A 20,160-nucleotide genomic window follows, 5' to 3' on the forward strand; every position below is an offset into this window, starting at 1 on the left:
GATATCATTCAAAAACATAGTAATTTATTACAATATAAAACTAGAAAATATTTATTAATTATATATATAATTTTAATTAAGATTGATAGTAATTGTGTTAAATAAGTAAATGGTCCTTCTAAATATTCCAACATTTGATTTTAGTTTCCTTAAAATATTCGTTATTATGAATTATCTAGATTTAACCTATATTTGATTTCATATTTAAAGTATCTAGAATTGATTCTCAAAGTGTAAACTTAAATTTTACATGATTGAATGTTTTCAAGAATAATTGATTTTTCCCGCTAAAATTGATTATAATTTAAGAGCAATGCTATATCCAGGGAAGGATATGCACAACGAACGTCCCAAATTAACGTGTTAATAAGCAGTCAAACATTCAAATTCGTTTTTTAGTGGAAAACATGGGAGGAAAGTGAGGACGGCAAATCCACCTTCGCTGTATTTCAAGAAAATTCTATTCGTTGTATCTAGCATTACGCATAATTTAAAGTTAAAATTCTTATTTTTTTTTTACATACACGTCTTCAAACATTAACCACGTTACATTCAAGTTCAATCCACTTTTAAATAAAATTAATTTTACAAACTGAATTAATTTAAAATCACTTTTTATGATCCCACAACCAAAGACATACATTAAAATTTTGACATGATGAAAAATGTTGAATATACTAAAAAATTCCCTATCTGCATCATAAAGACAGAGCGCCGTATGTTCAGAAAGCAGCGACAACACAATAGAGATAAAGATGAGACAAAGTAAAGTATTGGACCACTCACTCACTACATCCTTATTTCCAGCGTACCCCCACACCACACCCCCCCTCCCTTACGTACGCTTCCTAATAAGAGACTTCACCTTTGCCTCCATCAATTCCTAGGATATACCTACCTCTTAACCTTTCCTATGTAACCCATCCATCTATCACAAAATATTTACATTACTATTTCAAATATACTCATATATAGTAGTATATTATTTGTGTATAAATTCATCCTCTAGCTATCACTTGCTCTCACTTTGTCTTCATCTTTTATTCTCTCTTTTCTTTTTGGTTTGAAAAGTGAACAAGAAATTTAGTTGAATATAATGAAGTTCTGCTGCTGTTTTGAGCCACGAGTGGTGTTTATGCATGGGAAGAGAAAGTTGAGGAGCTTGTTTTGGAGGGTTAGGGCTGATTTTAAGAGGCAAATAATGAAGAACAAGAACAACAAAAATTTCAACTATGACCCTTTTAGTTATTCACTCAACTTTGACGATGGCAACTTTGGCTTCTTTTGTTGAACAAGCTGCTGTGTTACATTGCTCCATTTACATCACAATATGTTATGCTGAAATTAAATGAAAAACTATAGCTAGCTACATGGTCACTTTTTTTGTTTCTTTTTTTATAATATTTTATGGTTTTTGATTATGTAATATGTAGTCTTAATTCCTTGTCATGTTTGTGATGAATGATGATGTATCAAACCAAATTAATGAGGAGAATGATATTTATGTTTTGATATCTTATTCAGTTATTTGTGTTATGTTAAACAAGAATGTCCTCGGTTCAAGCAGTGTTTTGAGATTCTCACATTCTTCGAATGAATGAATGCCATTAATTCTATTGTTTCTTTAGTAGTTATTCTATTTGGTCAATATGATAATAATGAATCTACAGCAGAAATGCAAAATAGTCTTGAGATGCGGGAGTAAGTAATTCCATTGACACTGACTAGTCATCACCTACTAACCCTAAGAAAATTAACAGCCTTTTCAAGTCAGTATGCTTCAACGGGTATAATGATGTAGCGTTTTTAGCTTCTCATTTGTGATGATGTTTTCAATTCAATTGATACTAGATTTTTTAATTGCAATTTAGAAATCTTTTGGTATACGCTAAAATATACCGTTGATCTTATAGGCTATCTTCTGCAAATCGAGTGTTAATTCTCTGAGTCTATCAAGTTTATGTTTTTAGATACCGAAATCGTGTTAACTTGATGCTAAACTTCATTTCTGATAAAATCCAAAAGTTTAACAAGTTTGACTGAGTTAACACTCGATAAATTCATCTAAACTCGACCAATTTTTACTAGTTTACATTTGGAAAAAAAAAATTGGCCAATTTTTTTTCAAAATCCAAATTTCTCTTCTGCAACCACAAAGACTTAAACGTTTACCGAATAATTTACAGTAACACATTGCTAACTTCCTAAAAAAAAACCTAAAATCCTCGAACAATCTTTTTTTTAGTTAAGAGACCAAAGCGATACCAATTAAATAGTTAAAGGACCAAAATAACATTTAAGCCTTTTTTTTATTGCCACTCGTGAAAAACATTTTACACGTCATTAATAATTAAAAAAATATGAAAATTATTTTTCAAAAATTATAAAAAAACGAATTAATTAGGAGAAAAATCATTAGTTTAATTTAGAAAAAAATCTCAAATTTAATATATTTCGAAATCTTTTATAATAATAACGAAAAAGATTCTAAAATATCCAAATATAAATTTAAATAAAAAAAACTTCGAAAAATATTATATTATCTAATTGTTTTATTTTGAAAATTAAGTTTTAGAATTTTTTTTAAATATTCCTAACTTCGAAAAAAAAATTAATTTTGAAAAAGATTTCATAAAAAATTATATTCATAATTTAAAAAATCTTCAAAATTTTGTAAAATCTGAATTTTGGAACAATATTTCAAGATTTTATAAAAAAATTCAAAAAAAAAAACTGATTTTTTTTTTAAATTTAAAGTTTTTGAAAAAAATCTTAATTTAAGATTTTAAAAATTTAAATAAAATCTGAATTTTGGAACAATATTTCAAGATTTTATAAAAAAATTAAAAAAAAAAACTGATTTTTTTTTTAATTTAAAGTTTTTGAAAAAAATCTTAAGTTAAGATTTTAAAAACTTAAATAAAATCAATTTTTTTTTTCAGATTATATAATTTGAATTTAAAAACATTTATATCTAGATTTTTAATAATTAAAATATTTTTCTGAATTTTTAATTTTTGTAGAAAAAATTTAAAAAAAACTTTTTTATTGCGAAAAAAAAATCTGAATTTTTTTCTTTAAAATATTAAATTCCACATTTTTTAAATATCTTCTTAATTTCGAAAAAGATATAAACTATTTTCTATTTTTTAAAATTTTGGAAACAAATCTAAATGTTTTTTAATTTTTGAAAAAAAAATCTGGTTTTTTTCCGATTGTTTTAATTTAAAAAAATAATTTGAATTTTTTCTGATTTTTTTAATTTTATATTATTTTTTAATTTTTTTAAATATAAATGACGTGTAAAATATTTTTTACGCGTGACAAGCAAAAAAAATTAAAATTAAAAAGAAAAGGCTACCTAAGTGTCACATCAAAGATTCTGCTGAGTCAATGGGCTTAGGGGGCAATCGTGAAGAATATTCATTTTACAAGGACGAAATTTATTTTATTTTTTTTACATGGGGCAAAACCAAAAGTGCCCTATATTACAAGGGAAAGGCCCATTAACCCTAAATTTTATATATTTTTAAATTTAAGTAAACTCGTACGAGTTCTCGAGTCGAGCTTACCTAGGCAAAACGAGTTGAGGTAAACTCTCAAGATGTAAAACTTTGTTTATAGGTATTAGCCAGATAGTAAAATAAAGCTAGATATTACAACTATTTTGTTATAACTTTTATAACAACAACACTATTTCCTATTTGGTCCACGTCATAAAGTTTTAACAAAGTTTTATGTTGGCTGTCAAAATCTAACACAAACCTCTCCTTTTATGCGGCTTGAGACTGACCTTGGCTGAATTTTGTTATAACTTTTAGAACGACTTTATTTTTATTAATAAAAAAACAACATAGAGAGATGGGAAGAAAATGAGAGTAAGAAGATAATCATAGCATGAGAAAATTTAATCGTCAGAAAAGTAGTTCTAAAATAGTCTTATAAATATCATTTTTTATTGGATTAATAGGTCTTTATCCATGTAATATATGTCATTTTTTATTTTTCATCTGTAAAATTTTTATTTTGATTCACCCCGTGTAATATATTTTTGTTTTGATTTACCTCCCTAATAGGCCAAACAAAAACCAAATTCATTTTTTTTTCAAGAAATTTTCGTTTTTGTTTGGCCTATTAGGAGAGTAAATCAAAATAAAATTTTTACAGAGAAAAAACCGGAAATGACCTATATTATAGAAGGTAAAGACCTATTAACCTTTTTCATTTGAATAATTGCATTACAATCAACTGACACATGCAAATGACATTAAAATTGATTGTCGCCTAAACGTGATTATCAAGTCCAAATAGACAATAAAACTTATTAAGTTTGTGGTAATTAGGACGGATAATGTGTGTTGATTCATCCTCATCATATGACAATTAACACGTAAAAATGGGGTGGTCTGAACTAATTTAATTTGGTGGACGTAAACACAAGACCACCCTTGTCAAGAGGTGGGTTGACGGGTTGACTCCTCTAACAAAAATCTTTTTTCTCAATTATTTTTCTTTTACAATTGTGCTTCTATTAATATTGTACTAGTTAAGGACCTTAAATTGCAATTTTTTATGAAAGTTTGTGTAGTTGGGGCATTGGAAATTGAAAACTTTAACATTTTAAAAGAATAATTACTTAATTTAAAATGGAAGAATAATATGGTACTCTTATATAAAAAATTAGAGCTTAGGGAAATGACTGCGGTTATATAAATCCAGAAATAATTTATGTGAGTTGTACTCCAAAACCATTAGTTGTACTTAATGGTTTCCAGCACTCTGCATAAATCCCATCCCAATTATGTCAAAACCATTTTACTGTGGAAATGATTTCTGTGAATTGTACTCCAAAACTATTTTTAGATTTATGCAGGATGTATAAGAATTTATTTATGCACGATAACCACACCATAGGAAAATCTCAACTAAATAACAATTTATGACACACAAGTGGATTATTTTATTCAAATTTAAATCTCATCTAAAGAAAAATAGTTTTTTGTTATTGTGGTGATCAAACAAATATTGTAGTATTAAGAAAAACCACACATTCCATCCAAACTCTTTTGTTATACGATCTAATTTTCAACATCGCCTACAAACAATTCAAGCATAACATTTAGCTTACTTACATGTCATTTCATATTAAGATGTAGTAAAAAAAGAAAAACATAGACTTCTCGAATTCAAAAACAGCTTAAAACTTTTGAAAAACACAAACAACGACAACTTAAAAAAAAAAAAACTTATTGAGTCACTTATTATTTTTTAGTACAACAAAAATAAAAATAAAAACATTTTTAAAAAAGCTTGCAGCCCAACATGCCTTGCAACAAGATGCTTCGGGCTAACCGAAGAAGGTAGCTCAAAACCTCGCCCTAACTCACCTAAAATAATAAGTTGAACAAGTGGATTAATAAGAGGCCAAGTGACTATATCATAACCACTTTTCTAAATATGTGAGATGACATGAGAAAAAAACACCTTAGATAATCTCATGCCTCCGTTTCCATTAGCTCAAGAGCACATGTAAAATAATTATTCAAACCCCCAAGCTTGAAAGGCAATCAACATACTCCCTCCGTCCCAAATTGTATGACGTTTTGACAATTTCATACGTATTAAGAAATGTAATTAATATTGTGTGGAGAAGTGAGATTATGAGTTGTTTTACAAAATTATCCTTAATAAATTGTATGGAAAAGATAAATGAAATAATTGAAAGAAGAGGGAGTAATTAATAGTTAATGATATAATAGGAAAAGTAACATTAATATTTCATTGGTATTGTAAAGCGACTTATCATTTGAGACAAATTTTTTTTCCAAAGCGACATACAATTTGGGACGGAGGGAGTAACATACATAGAATTCTATCAATTAGTAACGCCTAGGCGGATTCAATGCTCTTCAGACTCCAATGGTTTTACCTGAACACACGATTGAAGGGCACTGTTTTTAACGATCATTCCTTTACTCAACAACAGCTCCTTTCCGCTCCTTTCCGGGACTATAAATACTCATTCTTACAACAATGCAAGCTACATAATCTCTCAACCTCAAACTTATTGCTTTTGAGTGTTAAGTGTTTGAATGTGCACCCTCCACTTTCAATATCAATCGAACGTTGTGTCCAACCTTCTCCATTTATTCAGATCAAGTTACTAAGCCATAAATTATCGCAAAATAAACACTCTTACGAATGAATTAAATTGATTAATGTCTTTTAGTATATTTTTGTCAAAACAAATGTTAGGATTTTTTATATTTTTTGAGGAGAAATTTTAGGATTTATTTTGTTATATAAAAAACGAGGGATCAATTGTCTGGCCTCTATAGTTTTGAATAACGAAATGTTTGATTAGCCAATTTTTATAAAATACAAAATTACACAAGAAAACAAAAACCAAAATCAAATTAAACATTTTGTTTTGTTTATCATGTATCACCTATCATTTGAAAATACCAACATAGGTGAGTCTTGTTGTAAGAAATTGACTCATAACTATGTAAAGATCGGAGTTCAATTCTTGTTAGAATTTTTTCGGTGGGTAATTTATAAGGACTCTATAAGCCTTGAAAGTTTCCTTAGACAAGCTCTGTACACCAAAAAAAAAAAAGACAATGACTATCAAGACATAAAATCATAGATATTTCTCTCAACTATGAATTATGACTCAAACTTTGGTTTGATACATTGTGGTGACCAGTTCATTTGCCCCAGAACTAATTATTGAATGGACAAATTAAACAAAACAAGAGAATTGCTAACAGGTGCCCGACTTGTCAGCATATTCCATAAAATAAACATTGAAAATATTTACATTTGCTTAACAAGTCAAATTTTGTTTTAAGATTAACAAGTGATATATTCAAAAAAGACTGTTTCTTTTCCAACCATATGAAGTTTGGATTATAGAATCCAAACCGCATAAAAAACCTCCAAAAAACATGTTGAAATATTTCGGATTTTAGAATCTAAACAGGGCGTGCTGAGAAGCTCATCGGGTGGGAAAAGTAATGGCCTTCAAAAAATAAGAATGAGGAAAGGTCCAACAGGAAAATGGGAGAATTGACCCAACAAAGTGGCCCATTTATGAAAAATGGAACTCGCGCGCGTTTAAATCGAAATTGAAAAACGCAAAAAAAGGAAAACACAAAAGGCGTTGTGATTGGCGCTTAAACGAAAATTATTCAGTTTTTCCCTCCTTTCAATTTAATTACAGATCTCAACTCATATATATTCAAACACTTGGCTATTTCGATCCAAGATTAAGAAATTAGGGTTAAATCAGAGAGCACGTTACGAAATGGCAACGAAAGGTACGAAAAGGGTTGATGCCGTCGATTCTCGTTCCGCTTCCGTTCTCGTTCGTGCCAAAGATGGCAGTGCTTTTGCTAAATGGTTCGTTCTTCTCATCTTCTTCTACTCGATTCCGTTCATACTCTTTTTCTCAGATTCTTCAATACTTTTAAGTTTTATTCACTAATTTATACGATTTTTTTTTTTCGTTTTTGAAATTTTATCAGTGATGAGTGTAAGAAAGATGTTCCTGTTGCACTCATTGACATGCACAATTGTAGCCTTGAAGCCAAAATCAAAATGAATCTCGGTAATCATCACTATTACTCATAAACCCTAATTAATAATTATCATCAAAATCTAAATAACCGTGCTTGTTAATTTTCGTATTTGATTTTATTTAATTTGGTTATTCAGAATCTCATGCTGTTGAGCAAGCTGCTGAAGTGAAGAAACCTGAGAGGTGAAAAATATCCCCCAATTTTAGTTTGTGAATTTTTTAGTCTGCTTTTTATTGGTAATTAGGTTTTTTTTTTTTTTTTTTTTTTTGAAATATTTTAGGAAGAAGCCAAATTCAAAAGAACCAAATGCGAAAAGGGCTAAAGTTGGGAAAGGGAAAAAGGTTAAGGATCCTAATGCTCCTAAGCGTCCGCCAACTGCTTTCTTTGTTTTCATGTAAGGGTTTGTTTTGTTTGTGCTGTTTTGTATTGACTTGGGTCTATAGTTTGAGGGTTTTAATTGATTGGTTTTATTTGCTGCAGGGATGAGTTTAGAAAGATTTTTAAGGAAGCTAACCCTGATTCAAAGGATGTTAAGAGGGTAATGAAAAATTGTTCAGTTGTATTGTGTTTGACATTGTTTGATTAACTTATCTAAGGGTTTATTATTGACCATGTTATTTGTATTGTGAAAAATAGGTTGGTAAGGAAGCTGGTGAGAAGTGGAGGTCTTTGACTGAGGAAGTAAGTTTGATTATCATGTTTTGTTCTGTTTTGATTTGGTGTGAATATGATGTTAATGTTATGCTGATATAATGTTATGATCTGGTTAAAATTGTTTAGGAGAAGAAGCCTTATTTGGATAAGGTTGTTGAACTCAAGGCAGAATATGATAAGGCCATGGAATTGTATAATGCTGCTACTGCTGAAAGTGAAGTATGTTTTCCTTTGGACTTCTAATTTTGTTTCATAATACGCTGTTGTTTATTTTGCTTTCTATACTTAAGCTAGTGCTGTATGTATAGGGAGTGAAGCATGTTTTCTTTTGGGCTTCTAATTCTGTTTCACAATAAGCTGTTGTTTATTTTGCTCTCTTTACTTAAGCTGGTGCTGTATGTATAGGATCAAGAGGGTTCAGATAAGGAAGATAAGGAAGGCCAGTCTGATGACAAGGAAACTGCTGCTGCAGGAGAGGTGGAGGAGTTAACTGATGAAGAGTAGCAGTGACATTATAGTGGTTTTCAAACTTGATTAGTCTGCTGAAATGACCATTGCCTTAGTCTAAAGTTGTATAGTTTGGAACATGTCTTAGTTATGTTTAGGGAGTTACTGTTTTGATGAGTTTGAAGTTTCTGTGCAATATCTTTTTGCATTGTCCTCTTGGAATATTTTTAATGCAAGTTACATTATTTTCTACTAGTGAAAGTGTTGTGTTGCCTTCCATATCTGCTGATCATGTATTCTGGTCCAACTGCATTTACAGGTTTCAGTCTCAGTTTTCTATTTTTTCTTGACACTTTTGAAATTACAGCTTCTGAATATAAGCTCCTTTTTAAACACAGTTTTAGTCAATTCTTTTTTAATGCAAACTAATGATAATTTTGTATCAAGTATGCAACATGATTATTGAAGTATGCACTTTGAGGGATTGTTAACTGAGTATTGAGGCAATCAACTGAAATAAAGTTCCACACATGTGCCAGTGGCCAGTTTGCTGCAGTTCAGTGTGACCACGCATTATACAAAGTATGAATCAAACATGGGTAGGACTATCTTTACTTCAAATATAACATGTAAAAATAAAAATCAATACATTATTATTCAAAATAATATTGAATTGTGAATAAATTGAACTAAACAATAAGCATTGTGCTGCTCTAGCTGGAAATGAAAGATAATTAATATAGGTGGAGCCTAATCTATCTCGTGTAACAATGGTCATAAGGCATGAAAATATATTATAGTTTAGTCAGCATCTCACTGACCAATTGTCCCTTATTTCTATCCCTTGCATGGCCCCAAAGGTTTGCCACATAAGCACAAGTTGTGGGCATAAGCAACTGGTGGAAAGATGTTGAATGGTCTAGTTTGTGGTATTTCTCCACACAGCCTGTTTGCCCTGAAACTTGCATGCTTTAGATTAGTTATCTGTGATAAGCTACCTGGGATTTGACCTGTTATTCCATTTATTGATACATCAAGCCACTGTAGTTTCTGCAACTGACCTAGACTCGAAGGGATTTTTCCCATTATGTGATTTCTTGAAATATCCAACATCTCTAGTTCAATCAAATTTGAAATTGAATCTGGGATTGAACCTGAGATATTGTTGCTTCCCAAGTTTAGCACTTTCAAGCTTGACCCTTCTACAAATTCTGGAATGTGACCAGAAATGTAATTATTTGATACATCAATTACCTCCAAAGAGCTGCTTGTCATGCTATTTATGATTGTTGTCAGTGAACCGATCAATAGATTTCCATGCAAATCTAGTGAAGACAACTCAGATGGCAATTTTATTTTAGAAATGTCAAACCTCAACTGGTTGTTTGAGAGCTTGACCTCTTGCAAACTTGACATATTTGTGAAGAAGTTTGAAATACCATCAACCAGGCAGTTCTCTGATAGGTCTATGGAGCTCAAAGAGTCTGGTCTGGTGAATTGTGGAAGATCTCCCTTCAATTTACACCCGGCTAAACGCACGTCTTTAAGTTCCCTGCTTCTGATCCAATCAGGTACACTTCCCAGGCTGAGATTATTATAAGACAGGTCTATGGACAAAAGGGCAGGAATGCCCTTGATAGGAATTGCTGGTAAGGGACCTGAGAGTCCATTTCTTGATACATTAAGGTTCCAAAGTTTCTGCAGTTTTGATATGGATAGTGGAACATTCCCTGTGAGCTGATTGCCACTAAGCTGAAGAGTTGTTAGGGATTTCAGGCCTCCTATCTGATCTGGAATGTATCCTGTGAGCTTGTTATAGCTCAAGGACAAGTCTAAAAGGTTGACAAGGCTGAACAAGGAAATTGGAATTTTTCCTGTCAGTAGGTTATAGGATAGGTCTAGATTAGTCAAGTTTTGAAACTCCCCAACAAAATCAGGGATAGACCCTGATAACAAATTGTAACTGAGGTCAAGGTAATTCAAATTTCTAAGGGTTTTGAAACTTAGTGGGATAGGACCTGACAGCAAATTTCTTGCTATATTAATTTGAGCAAGGTTTTTCAGATTCCCTATTGTTGGAGGGATCTGTCCTTTCAGATGGTTACCACTCAATGAAATTGTTTGAAGTAAGGACAAACGACCTAAGCTTGGAGGCATGCACCCTCCAAGTGAATTATCATCAAGAACAAGATGTGTGAGGTAGGTTAAATTTGAGAAACTAGAAGGAATTGGTCCTGTAATATGCTTCATCCCACTTATCATCAATACCTCTAAGAAATGCAAATTGCCAAGTGCTGGAGAAAGAGTGCCCTTCATATAAGTGCCACTATCTCTAACATTAGAATTTTGTATCTGCAACACATTAACTCTACCTGTGGATGGATGACATTGAACTCCTTCCCACCCTCCGTCGCAGCAATCTCGGCCTACCCATGTAGATAAAGTATCTGTTGTGTCGCTCGAAATGCTTGCTTTAAAGCTGAGAAGAGAAGCTCTATCTTCTTCTGAACAAATTGGAGGAGTCTCTTGTGATGAAGCACTTTCTGTGAAAAAGTTGCTGAGTAATGAAAATATCAGAACAAGGTTGAATACCCATGTGAAAAATTGCATTTTGAAAGGTGGGTCTTGATCAATTAAGTTTTTTCTCTGAAGTTGGGATCTGACAAGAGAAACTTTGAGTTAGTAAAAGAAAATCTGACAGAAAAAAAAAAAAAGATGAAGTAAATAATTTACTAGTAAAGAAAAAGTGTAGAAAAAGTACCAATCCGACATTGATTTATTCCAATGTTTCACGTAGACAGCAAGGTAAGATATAATGATGAAGTGTGTTGTTTCAAAATTATAATTCTGTTAGAAATCTCTGCATGCAAGATTGTGATGTATGCAATCTCTTATTTATAGTTACATAGGAAAAACAAAGCTTGTTAGAAATTTTATGATGATGAAAAAGGGTTGGATTAATTTAAAGAAGTTCACATGGTAAAATTGTGACCGTTTGATGAATCACGAGGATTCCTGGTGTATTCGAACGTTGGAGCGCACTAGATTCAAAATCTGTCAAGTGTTATATAAAAATTCACCTTCTCTCTATTATTTATACTGTCCACATGTTGCTTGTTTATGAGTAAAAAGGACTATCATTTTTTCTTGTCTGCCTTGTAGAATCTTTACACATAGTTTTCATTCATTGTTACTTTATAAGTTTGAATTAACCTTTACGACATTGTCATTCATATATCCTAATATTTTTACTGCCTAGCTAGTTAATTAGAGATTGATGTATTCTTTACTTCGAGTTATGTTTTTCTTTCTTACCCTTTCTTGAAGGTTTATATTTAATTAAATTGTGTTGGTTATTATCTTTGAGTTGGTTCTTTATGTTACTTCTCTTTGCATCGTTAATCTTTAAGTTATATTCTTATTACGTTTCATGAATGTGTAAATCATAATTTTTGTTCCACAATTAGTGATAAACGATATTCAGGTATTCATTCATCGCATCTCATAGGGTAGATGAATGACTTGCTATTTTGAATTCATGAATTTGAAACATTGCTCTTTAATGTAGATATTTTTGTGAAAAATTTAAATATTGTGCTTATAAGGTTTTTGGATTTGTTAATTTAAATTTAACGAAGTGATGGGAGAAAGAAAATGGACAAATTTGACATGTCTATTGGAGTGATCTCAATATTAAAATGGCATGTTTATTTATTTTTAACAAAACATGTTAAAAAGCTACCGCACAAAAGATCAATTTGGAAAAGAAAATACTTCAATGATCAATCGAGAAAATAATGTGAAACATGAAGGATCACATACATACTTTTACCTTTAATTTATATATAGTTGTTATGAAAGAAATTATCAATTTTAGCAAGAGAAAGGTCAAAGAAACAAGTATTTTGGAAATATCTTCGAAGGCAAGAAGAGAAAAATAGGTAAAAAGTAAAAACCAAGTAAAGTGGAATGGCCCATGGTAAACCCATTGGAAGGACAATACATAAGATGTTTTGGTAGGTTTCCACTTTTTCCTGTACATATACTTATAAATTATAAATACTACATTTAAATATGGAAAAATAAGTTGCCCCACTATTATGAAATTGTTAAATAATTTTCATTTTGTTTTCTATTTTTTTAATAGTTTTGTTTTCTAATTCTAATGAAAAGTTAAATTTTTCACCTTTTGGAAAAATATATAAAAGTATACATCAAATCACCCTAGAATTCATCCACTTTTACAACTATTATATTTAATAAAAATGGAAAATACTTTTGTCAAACCAAACACGATTAGAAAATGTAAACGCTTGATAAATTTAAATTTTTAGTACATTTTACATTTTTATTAAAAATGACATATATGAATATCAGGGAGGGGTTGAAGTTCGAATTTCAGACCATCTACTTCTCTGAATTTAAAACATCCGAACTTCAGCCACTAAACTAAACTACACGTATACAAATATTTATGACATTAAAATAGGAAAGGTTTCTTCTAATAATTCTTTTTTGAAAAGAGTTACTTCTACTATACTGTAGCTCTAGATTACTAAACCTACACGTTGAAACTTTTAATAAGCTAAGAATTATTATAGAAGTGAGAAAATTTTATATTATAAGTAGCTAAATATTATAAATAGAAGTAAGAGAGTTAAACTTACAACATCACCTTTAGTAGAAAAAAAAAAGCACCACCATCACGATTTGAGATAGATAAATAAAGCATATTGTTAAGTAGCTATCCTACAGTGACATGAATATTAGATTTAGTGTAAATACTCAGTTTTGGTGCATGATAGCAATAAGTCTAGCAAGGTATAGTAACAACTCGATTGGCAAGTAGGGTCATTTTATTTGGATAGAAACAAACAGTACATTAATCACTTGTTCAAGTCAAAATAACAATAATCACTTATTTCTGATTTTGCTTTTCCAACATGAATTGAAAGGGAAGTTTTGTGCAGTATAAGTAACGGCTCTAGGCGGCTTGTGTAATATGACAACTGTAAGCAGCAGTGATTATTGAAAGTGAAACCATATTAGTCCATTTTCATTAGGGGTGAATGTGACATCAAAAAGGAATTATCCACATTATTTTGACTATTCATTATTCAATAATAAATAAATTAACATAAAAAATCAAATGATTAGTCTTAAGTGGTCAACGAACTTTACTAAAAACGAATCGTTAAAGAGAATTCGAGTTTAATTTTTTAGTGAAACAATTCTTGATCAGACAATATTTTTCTCACGATGAAACTCCAAATTATCACACTTGAAGCTGGATGGTTAAAAAAAAACATAAAAACAACTATCACTGTTTGTTTTTCTGAAAGCATGATGAATATTAACTTTTCCTTCTCAGTAAGTATGCTTAGCTTGCTAATCACTTCCTTTACAGCACTATAATTTTTGGTTGGCTTATCATTTAAGAATAATTAAAAATGGGCCCCATTGACTACTATTTTTTGGGGCAAAAGTTCTATGCTTAATTTTGATTGACATTTTTCTCCAAACTATATAAAATATGTAATGAATTTGCATAAGGTTTTATATACTGCAAATGAAAATCATACAAAAATAAATTGAGAGTGCAGATAATTTAAACCAAACCATTTGAATTTAAGCTGATTATTTGCTAAATTAAATTATAACTACAACACTTGTTAAAAAAAAATTATAACCACAACAAGTTTACTAAAAAATAAACTACAACAAGTCTTGTAAAAAAAACAATACTAACAATAATTAGCGTCCCCTTAGATAATTAGCGCCCCCTTAGATGAGCTGGTGCGAGTCACTTCTACCTTAACTTTATGAGCTCGAGTCCAGCTTTAGACATGCAAAAACATTAAAACTCTTAAGAGAGTTTGCCGTCCATTTAAATCTTACGAGATTTAAGGAAAAAAAAGATATTTTATTTGTATTTAATTTTTTAAAATTGAATTTGCTTGGTGATACTTTAACCGTTATTTGTGTTTTTTGGACAAGAACCGTTGTTCGCTCTCGAGTGTAATTTTCCTTTTTGTCTTTCTTGTCCATCAAAAAAGAATAAGCAACTTTCATACAAAAATGAATACTCCATCTTTTTATTCATAAGTATTCATCCTCATGTCATGGTTCCTTATATAAACAAACAATTGTGTTCTATTTCAAACTATACTCACATACATTGTCAGCTTCATCCAGATGTAATTTAATGTAAAAAAAGAAAGTAGCGATAACTTAACCCTGCCTGCACATGCCGCAGTTACATTAATAAAAGCCACAAATTTTAACTTGAATTGAAATAACCATTTACGCAACTGAATTAATTATATGTATGTGATTAATCAGATGACACACACTTTTCTGAAAATACAATAGGCACCACGATCCAATTCAATTATATGTATTTGATTTAATAAGTCTCTTTTAACTTTTTAGGTACTCATATTACTAAACAGCTTAGGTAAACTTATCAACAATGAAAAAGACATTGAAAAATATTATGTTTAAGAATTTTACATTAAATGTGAGATGATCGAATATATATTTATAAGTAACAACATACATCATGGAATATATAATAAAGTTGGATCAATAAAAATATGATTCAAACTGTTGACCTAAATCTAATTGGAAGTCAAACTGTGTGGTAAAATCAGGACCCAATTTGCAACAAAGATGAAAAGGTTATTAATTTCCTCAAAAAAGAAAAAGTTTTAACGTGAGGAATTTGGGTCCCGAGTGGGAAGAAGTTGAAGGAGTGGGGGCAGCAATTTGAAATTGAAAAGAAAAGTCCTAAACTTATTTCGGTTAATGACTGCTTAATCACAATATTAAATTGTCTTATTACCAGTCTAATCACATATCATAAATCCAAATAATCAATTTAAACCATTTGTACCAGTTGGTGTCCTGCTGGCCAATGAGAGAGTAGTGTTTGGTGAATGAATAGTGAAGTCATGGGCCATATGCATATAGTGACGGTCCAATGCCCATATTTGGAATAACATTAATAATTTTTGTTGCGTACTCCCTCCATCTCTATATTTAAGCACTCTTTAATTAGAGATAAAAGATGTTTACATACAGGAACGGAGGGAGTAATAACTAGTAAGTATACGGAGTAGTATTGTAAATATCAAAATTTAAAAAATTATACTTAAATATATTTAAATGAAAGAGAAATAAATTGAAATCCAGATAATTTTAAAAACACAGAAAAATTAAAAGAATAAAGTATGATAAATTGGATCACTATAGTCTCTTCACGCTTGATATTAATTACTTGGGAGTTTTTCTTGTGATATGTAGCGCCCAAAAAAAAAGCAATCAATAGAAATTTTATGCATTCATATAATAAAACCTTGATTATGCTAAAGATACTTTTGTGGCTCATTATTTGTATGCTTTTATAAATCAAAAAGTTCTATTTTCTTGACGGGCATTATAAATCAAACAATTGAGATAGAAACTTTGAGAAGTATAGAGTTATGAAAGTATTCTTAATTTTTGTTTAGTATTGAAAGTCTTAAATTATCATTCTATAGTAGGAATTTAAAATCATTTCTTTTTGAAGGGGTATGAATTTAAAATCATGTTGAACCTCATCTCAAATTGTTTACGATATATAGTTTTTTAATGACATTCAATTGTTTTCTAAATGCATGCACACTTTTTTTATTTTGGTGAAAAAAAAAATGTAAATTTTATAAAATGCATGCACACTTTATAAAACACTACTTCCTATCTTAATTTTTTTTTTTTTTAACAAAAATTAAACGATATTCATTCAAATCGATAGAGTACATCACATCAATACAAACATCGCTAAAAATGTAAATGATGAATTTGGGAACAAACTCACAACACCCAAGTTACAACGACAAAATGCATGCAAATATATGATAAAATCTAAGTCACGAAATACTCATGCTTCCGTATCTGCAACGTTGACGCTCAAATCATTGATTGAATTTGTAATTGACTGACGTTTCTTTCAATAGGAACTAAACGAACCGCGACAAGACGCGAAATCAAATGCCGCACAAGACGACTAACAACATAACACCGTAATTAGACGATGAAATCACAAAAGGAAAAACTTGATTTATTTGAAAACCACTTATTTAGATTGAAAGAAAAGAGAAAAAAAGATGTAGATGAGTGATTTTAGGTCAAAAAATAGCCTAAAACCACCCCTCCTCTATGAACGAAGGAGAAAGAAAGTTTAGAGAAAAATTGAAGTTTCTCTCACTAAAAAACTAGGGCCGGTTGTTCCGACCAAACTACCTAATTCAATTATTATTGCTTGTTTTGTGAGAAACTTTTATAAATTTTATTTACAAAGATTTTTTTTTTTAAGGAGTATTTACAAAGATTATAGTCATTTATTAAAAAAAGATTATATAATCATGAGCGGTGCTATTTAACGGAAAAGAAAACATTTTGTCAAAAAAAAAAGGGAAAGAAAACATAAAAAAATTATCACGAATGATTTGGAACCGTCCGATAAGACCTTTAATAGAATACATGGGCAAATAATAAGGTGGTGAAATGCAAGGTCGCGATATTCCTATAATCATATGTTTTAATATGAATTAAAAACTTTTTCTTTTAAAGAACTTCGATAGTGAAAAGATTATTATGAATTTGCAACGAAAAATATAGGAGTCGGGAAATAGATTCAAATTATTACGAAGGCACTAGTTTTTTTGGTTCATCTGAGACACTTAAAATGTCATGATCAATCTTGCAAACATATAAGTGTTAATTTTTTTATTTTTTTGTCAAGTAGTCTAATGGCTAGAATTCATCTTTTTCAAAGTAAATAAATATCAGATTCAAACCCCAACATCTGCATATAATAATGCATGTCTATGCCAACTGAGCTATGCTCACGGGGACGTGTTAATTAAGTTATTTAAAATGAATTATAAGTATATTATTAAAAGAGTTTATGGATATGCATTCACGGTATAAAATAGTTTTACATTGTCGTTGTTCAGTAAGAACTTATCATATAAGCTTATGTTATAACATTTTTTTTTTTTAAAAAAATAACCAGTCAAATACTAAATTTTTATGGAACATAAGTTTAAAAAATAGTTTACACTAAAATTCATGCTCTCTTTTTTAAATTTTAGTTACTAATATTTTAGTTATTAAATTTTCCTAGGCTTGGTAATAATTCCCATTTCATCACGTTGATTATGTAGCTATACAAGACACCCATAATAGAATCAAAGATGTCTATTCTACTTATGGTTGGCAGCTAAATCAATTATACACTTCTTTTTAGCCTCATCAAAGCGATACTATCAAAAGCTTTGATATGGTTTTAATGTTGCTCATTATTTTTATTTGGAATGGAAAGAAAATATTGATGGTAACTACGCTGCAACAAATGGTTATAAATGGTTGTTGGATAAAAGAATAACCCCTAATCATCACCCGAGTTCTTTGAAGTGGATTTGAAAACTTAAAGCTTTTGAAAAAAATAAAATTCTTCATTCGGTGTTTTTGCCACCAATCTATTCCTACCTTATCTATGCTTCACAAGAGAAACATGTCCCAATCTGTTTGCTGTTAGGTGTTTGCTTTTTGAGGAAACTATTTTTCATTGTCTTAAGAGATTGCTCAACTTCTAAAAAAGTATGGCATGGTCTTGGATTCATGGATATCAACTTCTTTCTCAAATTTGAATCTTCAGGATTGGATTCGAACTAACTCTATCGGCCCTTCTATGTGTTTGTTCTTAATCGAACTTTTGGTGGAATTGGAGAGCTTGTTATATTGTTTGTGTGGGAAAGGAAACGATCTTTTTGTTTCAAGTTCTAGCAGAAACAAGAAAACTTGCCTCTATTATGGAAGTTAGAATACGCATTCAACTGAGTAGTCACAACAAGAGATGATTGTTTTGTTCTTAACGTGGACGGAAGCTGCCTTGGTGACGGTAGAGCTGGAGCTGGTGGTTTAATTAGAAGAGGGGATGGTAGTTGGATAACTGGGTTCAACGACTTTATGTGGAACTTATGACATTGTTTTTTTTTTGTCTAAACGATGTATATGACCAATAACATATACTAGTATCACATACATCATTTATTTAATACATCTAAAAAGTGAACATTATTTATAATTGAGATCAAACGGAGTAAATAGGAAACAAAATTGCTAGCGTGAACACTGCCATAAAATTGGGTCAAAATATTGCCGACTTGCTTTTCCTTCTTCTAGATGGTAAAGTTTGAAATTGAAGTCATGATTTGCGACTTAATTATATCCACTTGGGTCAGGAGATTGGTGAAAAGGAAGTGTTCTTTCAACAAGTTAGTGGATATGTGAACTGTGTCTGTGCTGTACTCTCTAGTCTACTTATCTGTTTGTGCTTCATGTAGGACAATGATTTCTGTTTTTTTTTGTTAAATAAACTATCAACGTTCGCATGTAATCGTAGAGATTAATTTTTCGAACATGATGAATTCATATTGGCTGCAAAATTCATCTCCACCAATTTTAATATTGTTGTATTTCCATACCTCAAATTCAATCTGGAGAGCCGCGAACACTAATTACATAGAAAGAGATTTGTACCATCTCATTAATATCTCAAATCGGATGAAAACACGTTGGCAGCCAAATTCACATTGACCGTTCTATCATTGTTTCATTTCCATGATTCAAATTCGAACCCAAGATTAGAGATCACCAAAGATGGCAAAAGAAATTTTTATCATCTTATTAAAACTTTCTTAGGTTGACAATGATAAATGTTAGTTTTTTTTTTGACAAAAATGATAAATGTTAGTTGTTTTTATTTATTTGGAATTGAAAAATGGTTTGTCCATAAGTGATTCAAAATTGATGGGTGTATGGACTTATATTGCGCTGATTGCGCCATCAACAACATTGGTCCATGTGGGGTGATTCTTGTTTGTTATTAAACTGAAATTTGGATTTTCCAAACTGAATAAAAGTCTTTTAGGGTATGGTCCCAAATTTCTTAAAAGCTAGTGACATTATAGTCCAAACCTGTATTTGATATTAAGGGGTCCTACGTAACATTTGCTATTTCACTATTTTACAATGTTGACGCATACAAATCTTTTCTAGGAAAGACAGTGAAACTAGTTGCAGGTGGGAAACATGGCAATGTTTCTTAAAAAACAGAATGCCTAACGTGTTTCAATTTCAAATCTATGAACACCATGATGCTGTTGGTGTAGAGTGTAGACTATTCATTTGTGTGTTTTTATTTATTTCAATCTTTGGCTCCCACTTTGTTTTGAAGACATTGTATTGATCCCACACATTACATGAATAATTTTTAGGTTATGCTATAAACTTGAGCCATAATGCATTAGTTAAGGAGCTAAAAGAAGAATTGAAAGATAAATTTTATATTAAGAAAATATATTTTAATGCACAATTTCTAAAATTAAATTTTTATATTTAGTTTTTTAAGTTGTGGCTTTAGGACACA

General features: G+C 30.4%; 2 protein-coding genes across 2 annotated transcripts; one reads left to right on the forward strand and one right to left on the reverse strand.

The window, feature by feature from the left end:
• Positions 1-7,232: 7,232 nt before the first annotated feature.
• LOC25485684 (high mobility group B protein 7) lies at positions 7,233-8,963 on the forward strand. The gene is made up of 8 exons (XM_013614956.3): positions 7,233-7,404; positions 7,530-7,612; positions 7,720-7,765; positions 7,864-7,977; positions 8,064-8,121; positions 8,220-8,264; positions 8,364-8,456; positions 8,643-8,963. Exons 1-8 carry the CDS (start codon positions 7,310-7,312, stop codon positions 8,739-8,741), a joined length of 633 nt encoding a protein of 210 aa, XP_013470410.1. The 5' UTR covers positions 7,233-7,309; the 3' UTR covers positions 8,742-8,963.
• Positions 8,964-9,284: 321 nt separating this feature from the next.
• Positions 9,285-11,748, reverse strand: LOC25485685 (LRR receptor-like serine/threonine-protein kinase FLS2). The gene is made up of 2 exons (XM_013614957.3): positions 11,446-11,748; positions 9,285-11,343 (listed from the first exon to the last, which is right to left on the reverse strand). Exon 2 carries the CDS (start codon positions 11,292-11,294, stop codon positions 9,522-9,524), a length of 1,773 nt encoding a protein of 590 aa, XP_013470411.1. The 5' UTR covers positions 11,295-11,343; positions 11,446-11,748; the 3' UTR covers positions 9,285-9,521.
• Positions 11,749-20,160: the final 8,412 nt, after the last annotated feature.

This window comes from Medicago truncatula, chromosome 1, assembly GCF_003473485.1.
Source record: "Medicago truncatula cultivar Jemalong A17 chromosome 1, MtrunA17r5.0-ANR, whole genome shotgun sequence".
NCBI classification, from domain to species: domain Eukaryota; kingdom Viridiplantae; phylum Streptophyta; class Magnoliopsida; order Fabales; family Fabaceae; genus Medicago; species Medicago truncatula.

Coding starts and splice junctions, on each gene's coding strand:
- LOC25485684 (XM_013614956.3), top strand. CDS start 7,310: ATGGCAACGAAAGGTACGAAAAGGGTTGATGCCGTCGATTCTCGTTCC. Junction 7,766..7,863: donor GAAGTGAAGAAACCTGAGAG/GTGAAAAATATC, acceptor GAAATATTTTAG/GAAGAAGCCAAATTCAAAAG. Junction 8,457..8,642: donor CTGCTACTGCTGAAAGTGAA/GTATGTTTTCCT, acceptor CTGTATGTATAG/GATCAAGAGGGTTCAGATAA.
- LOC25485685 (XM_013614957.3), bottom strand. CDS start 11,294: ATGCAATTTTTCACATGGGTATTCAACCTTGTTCTGATATTTTCATTA.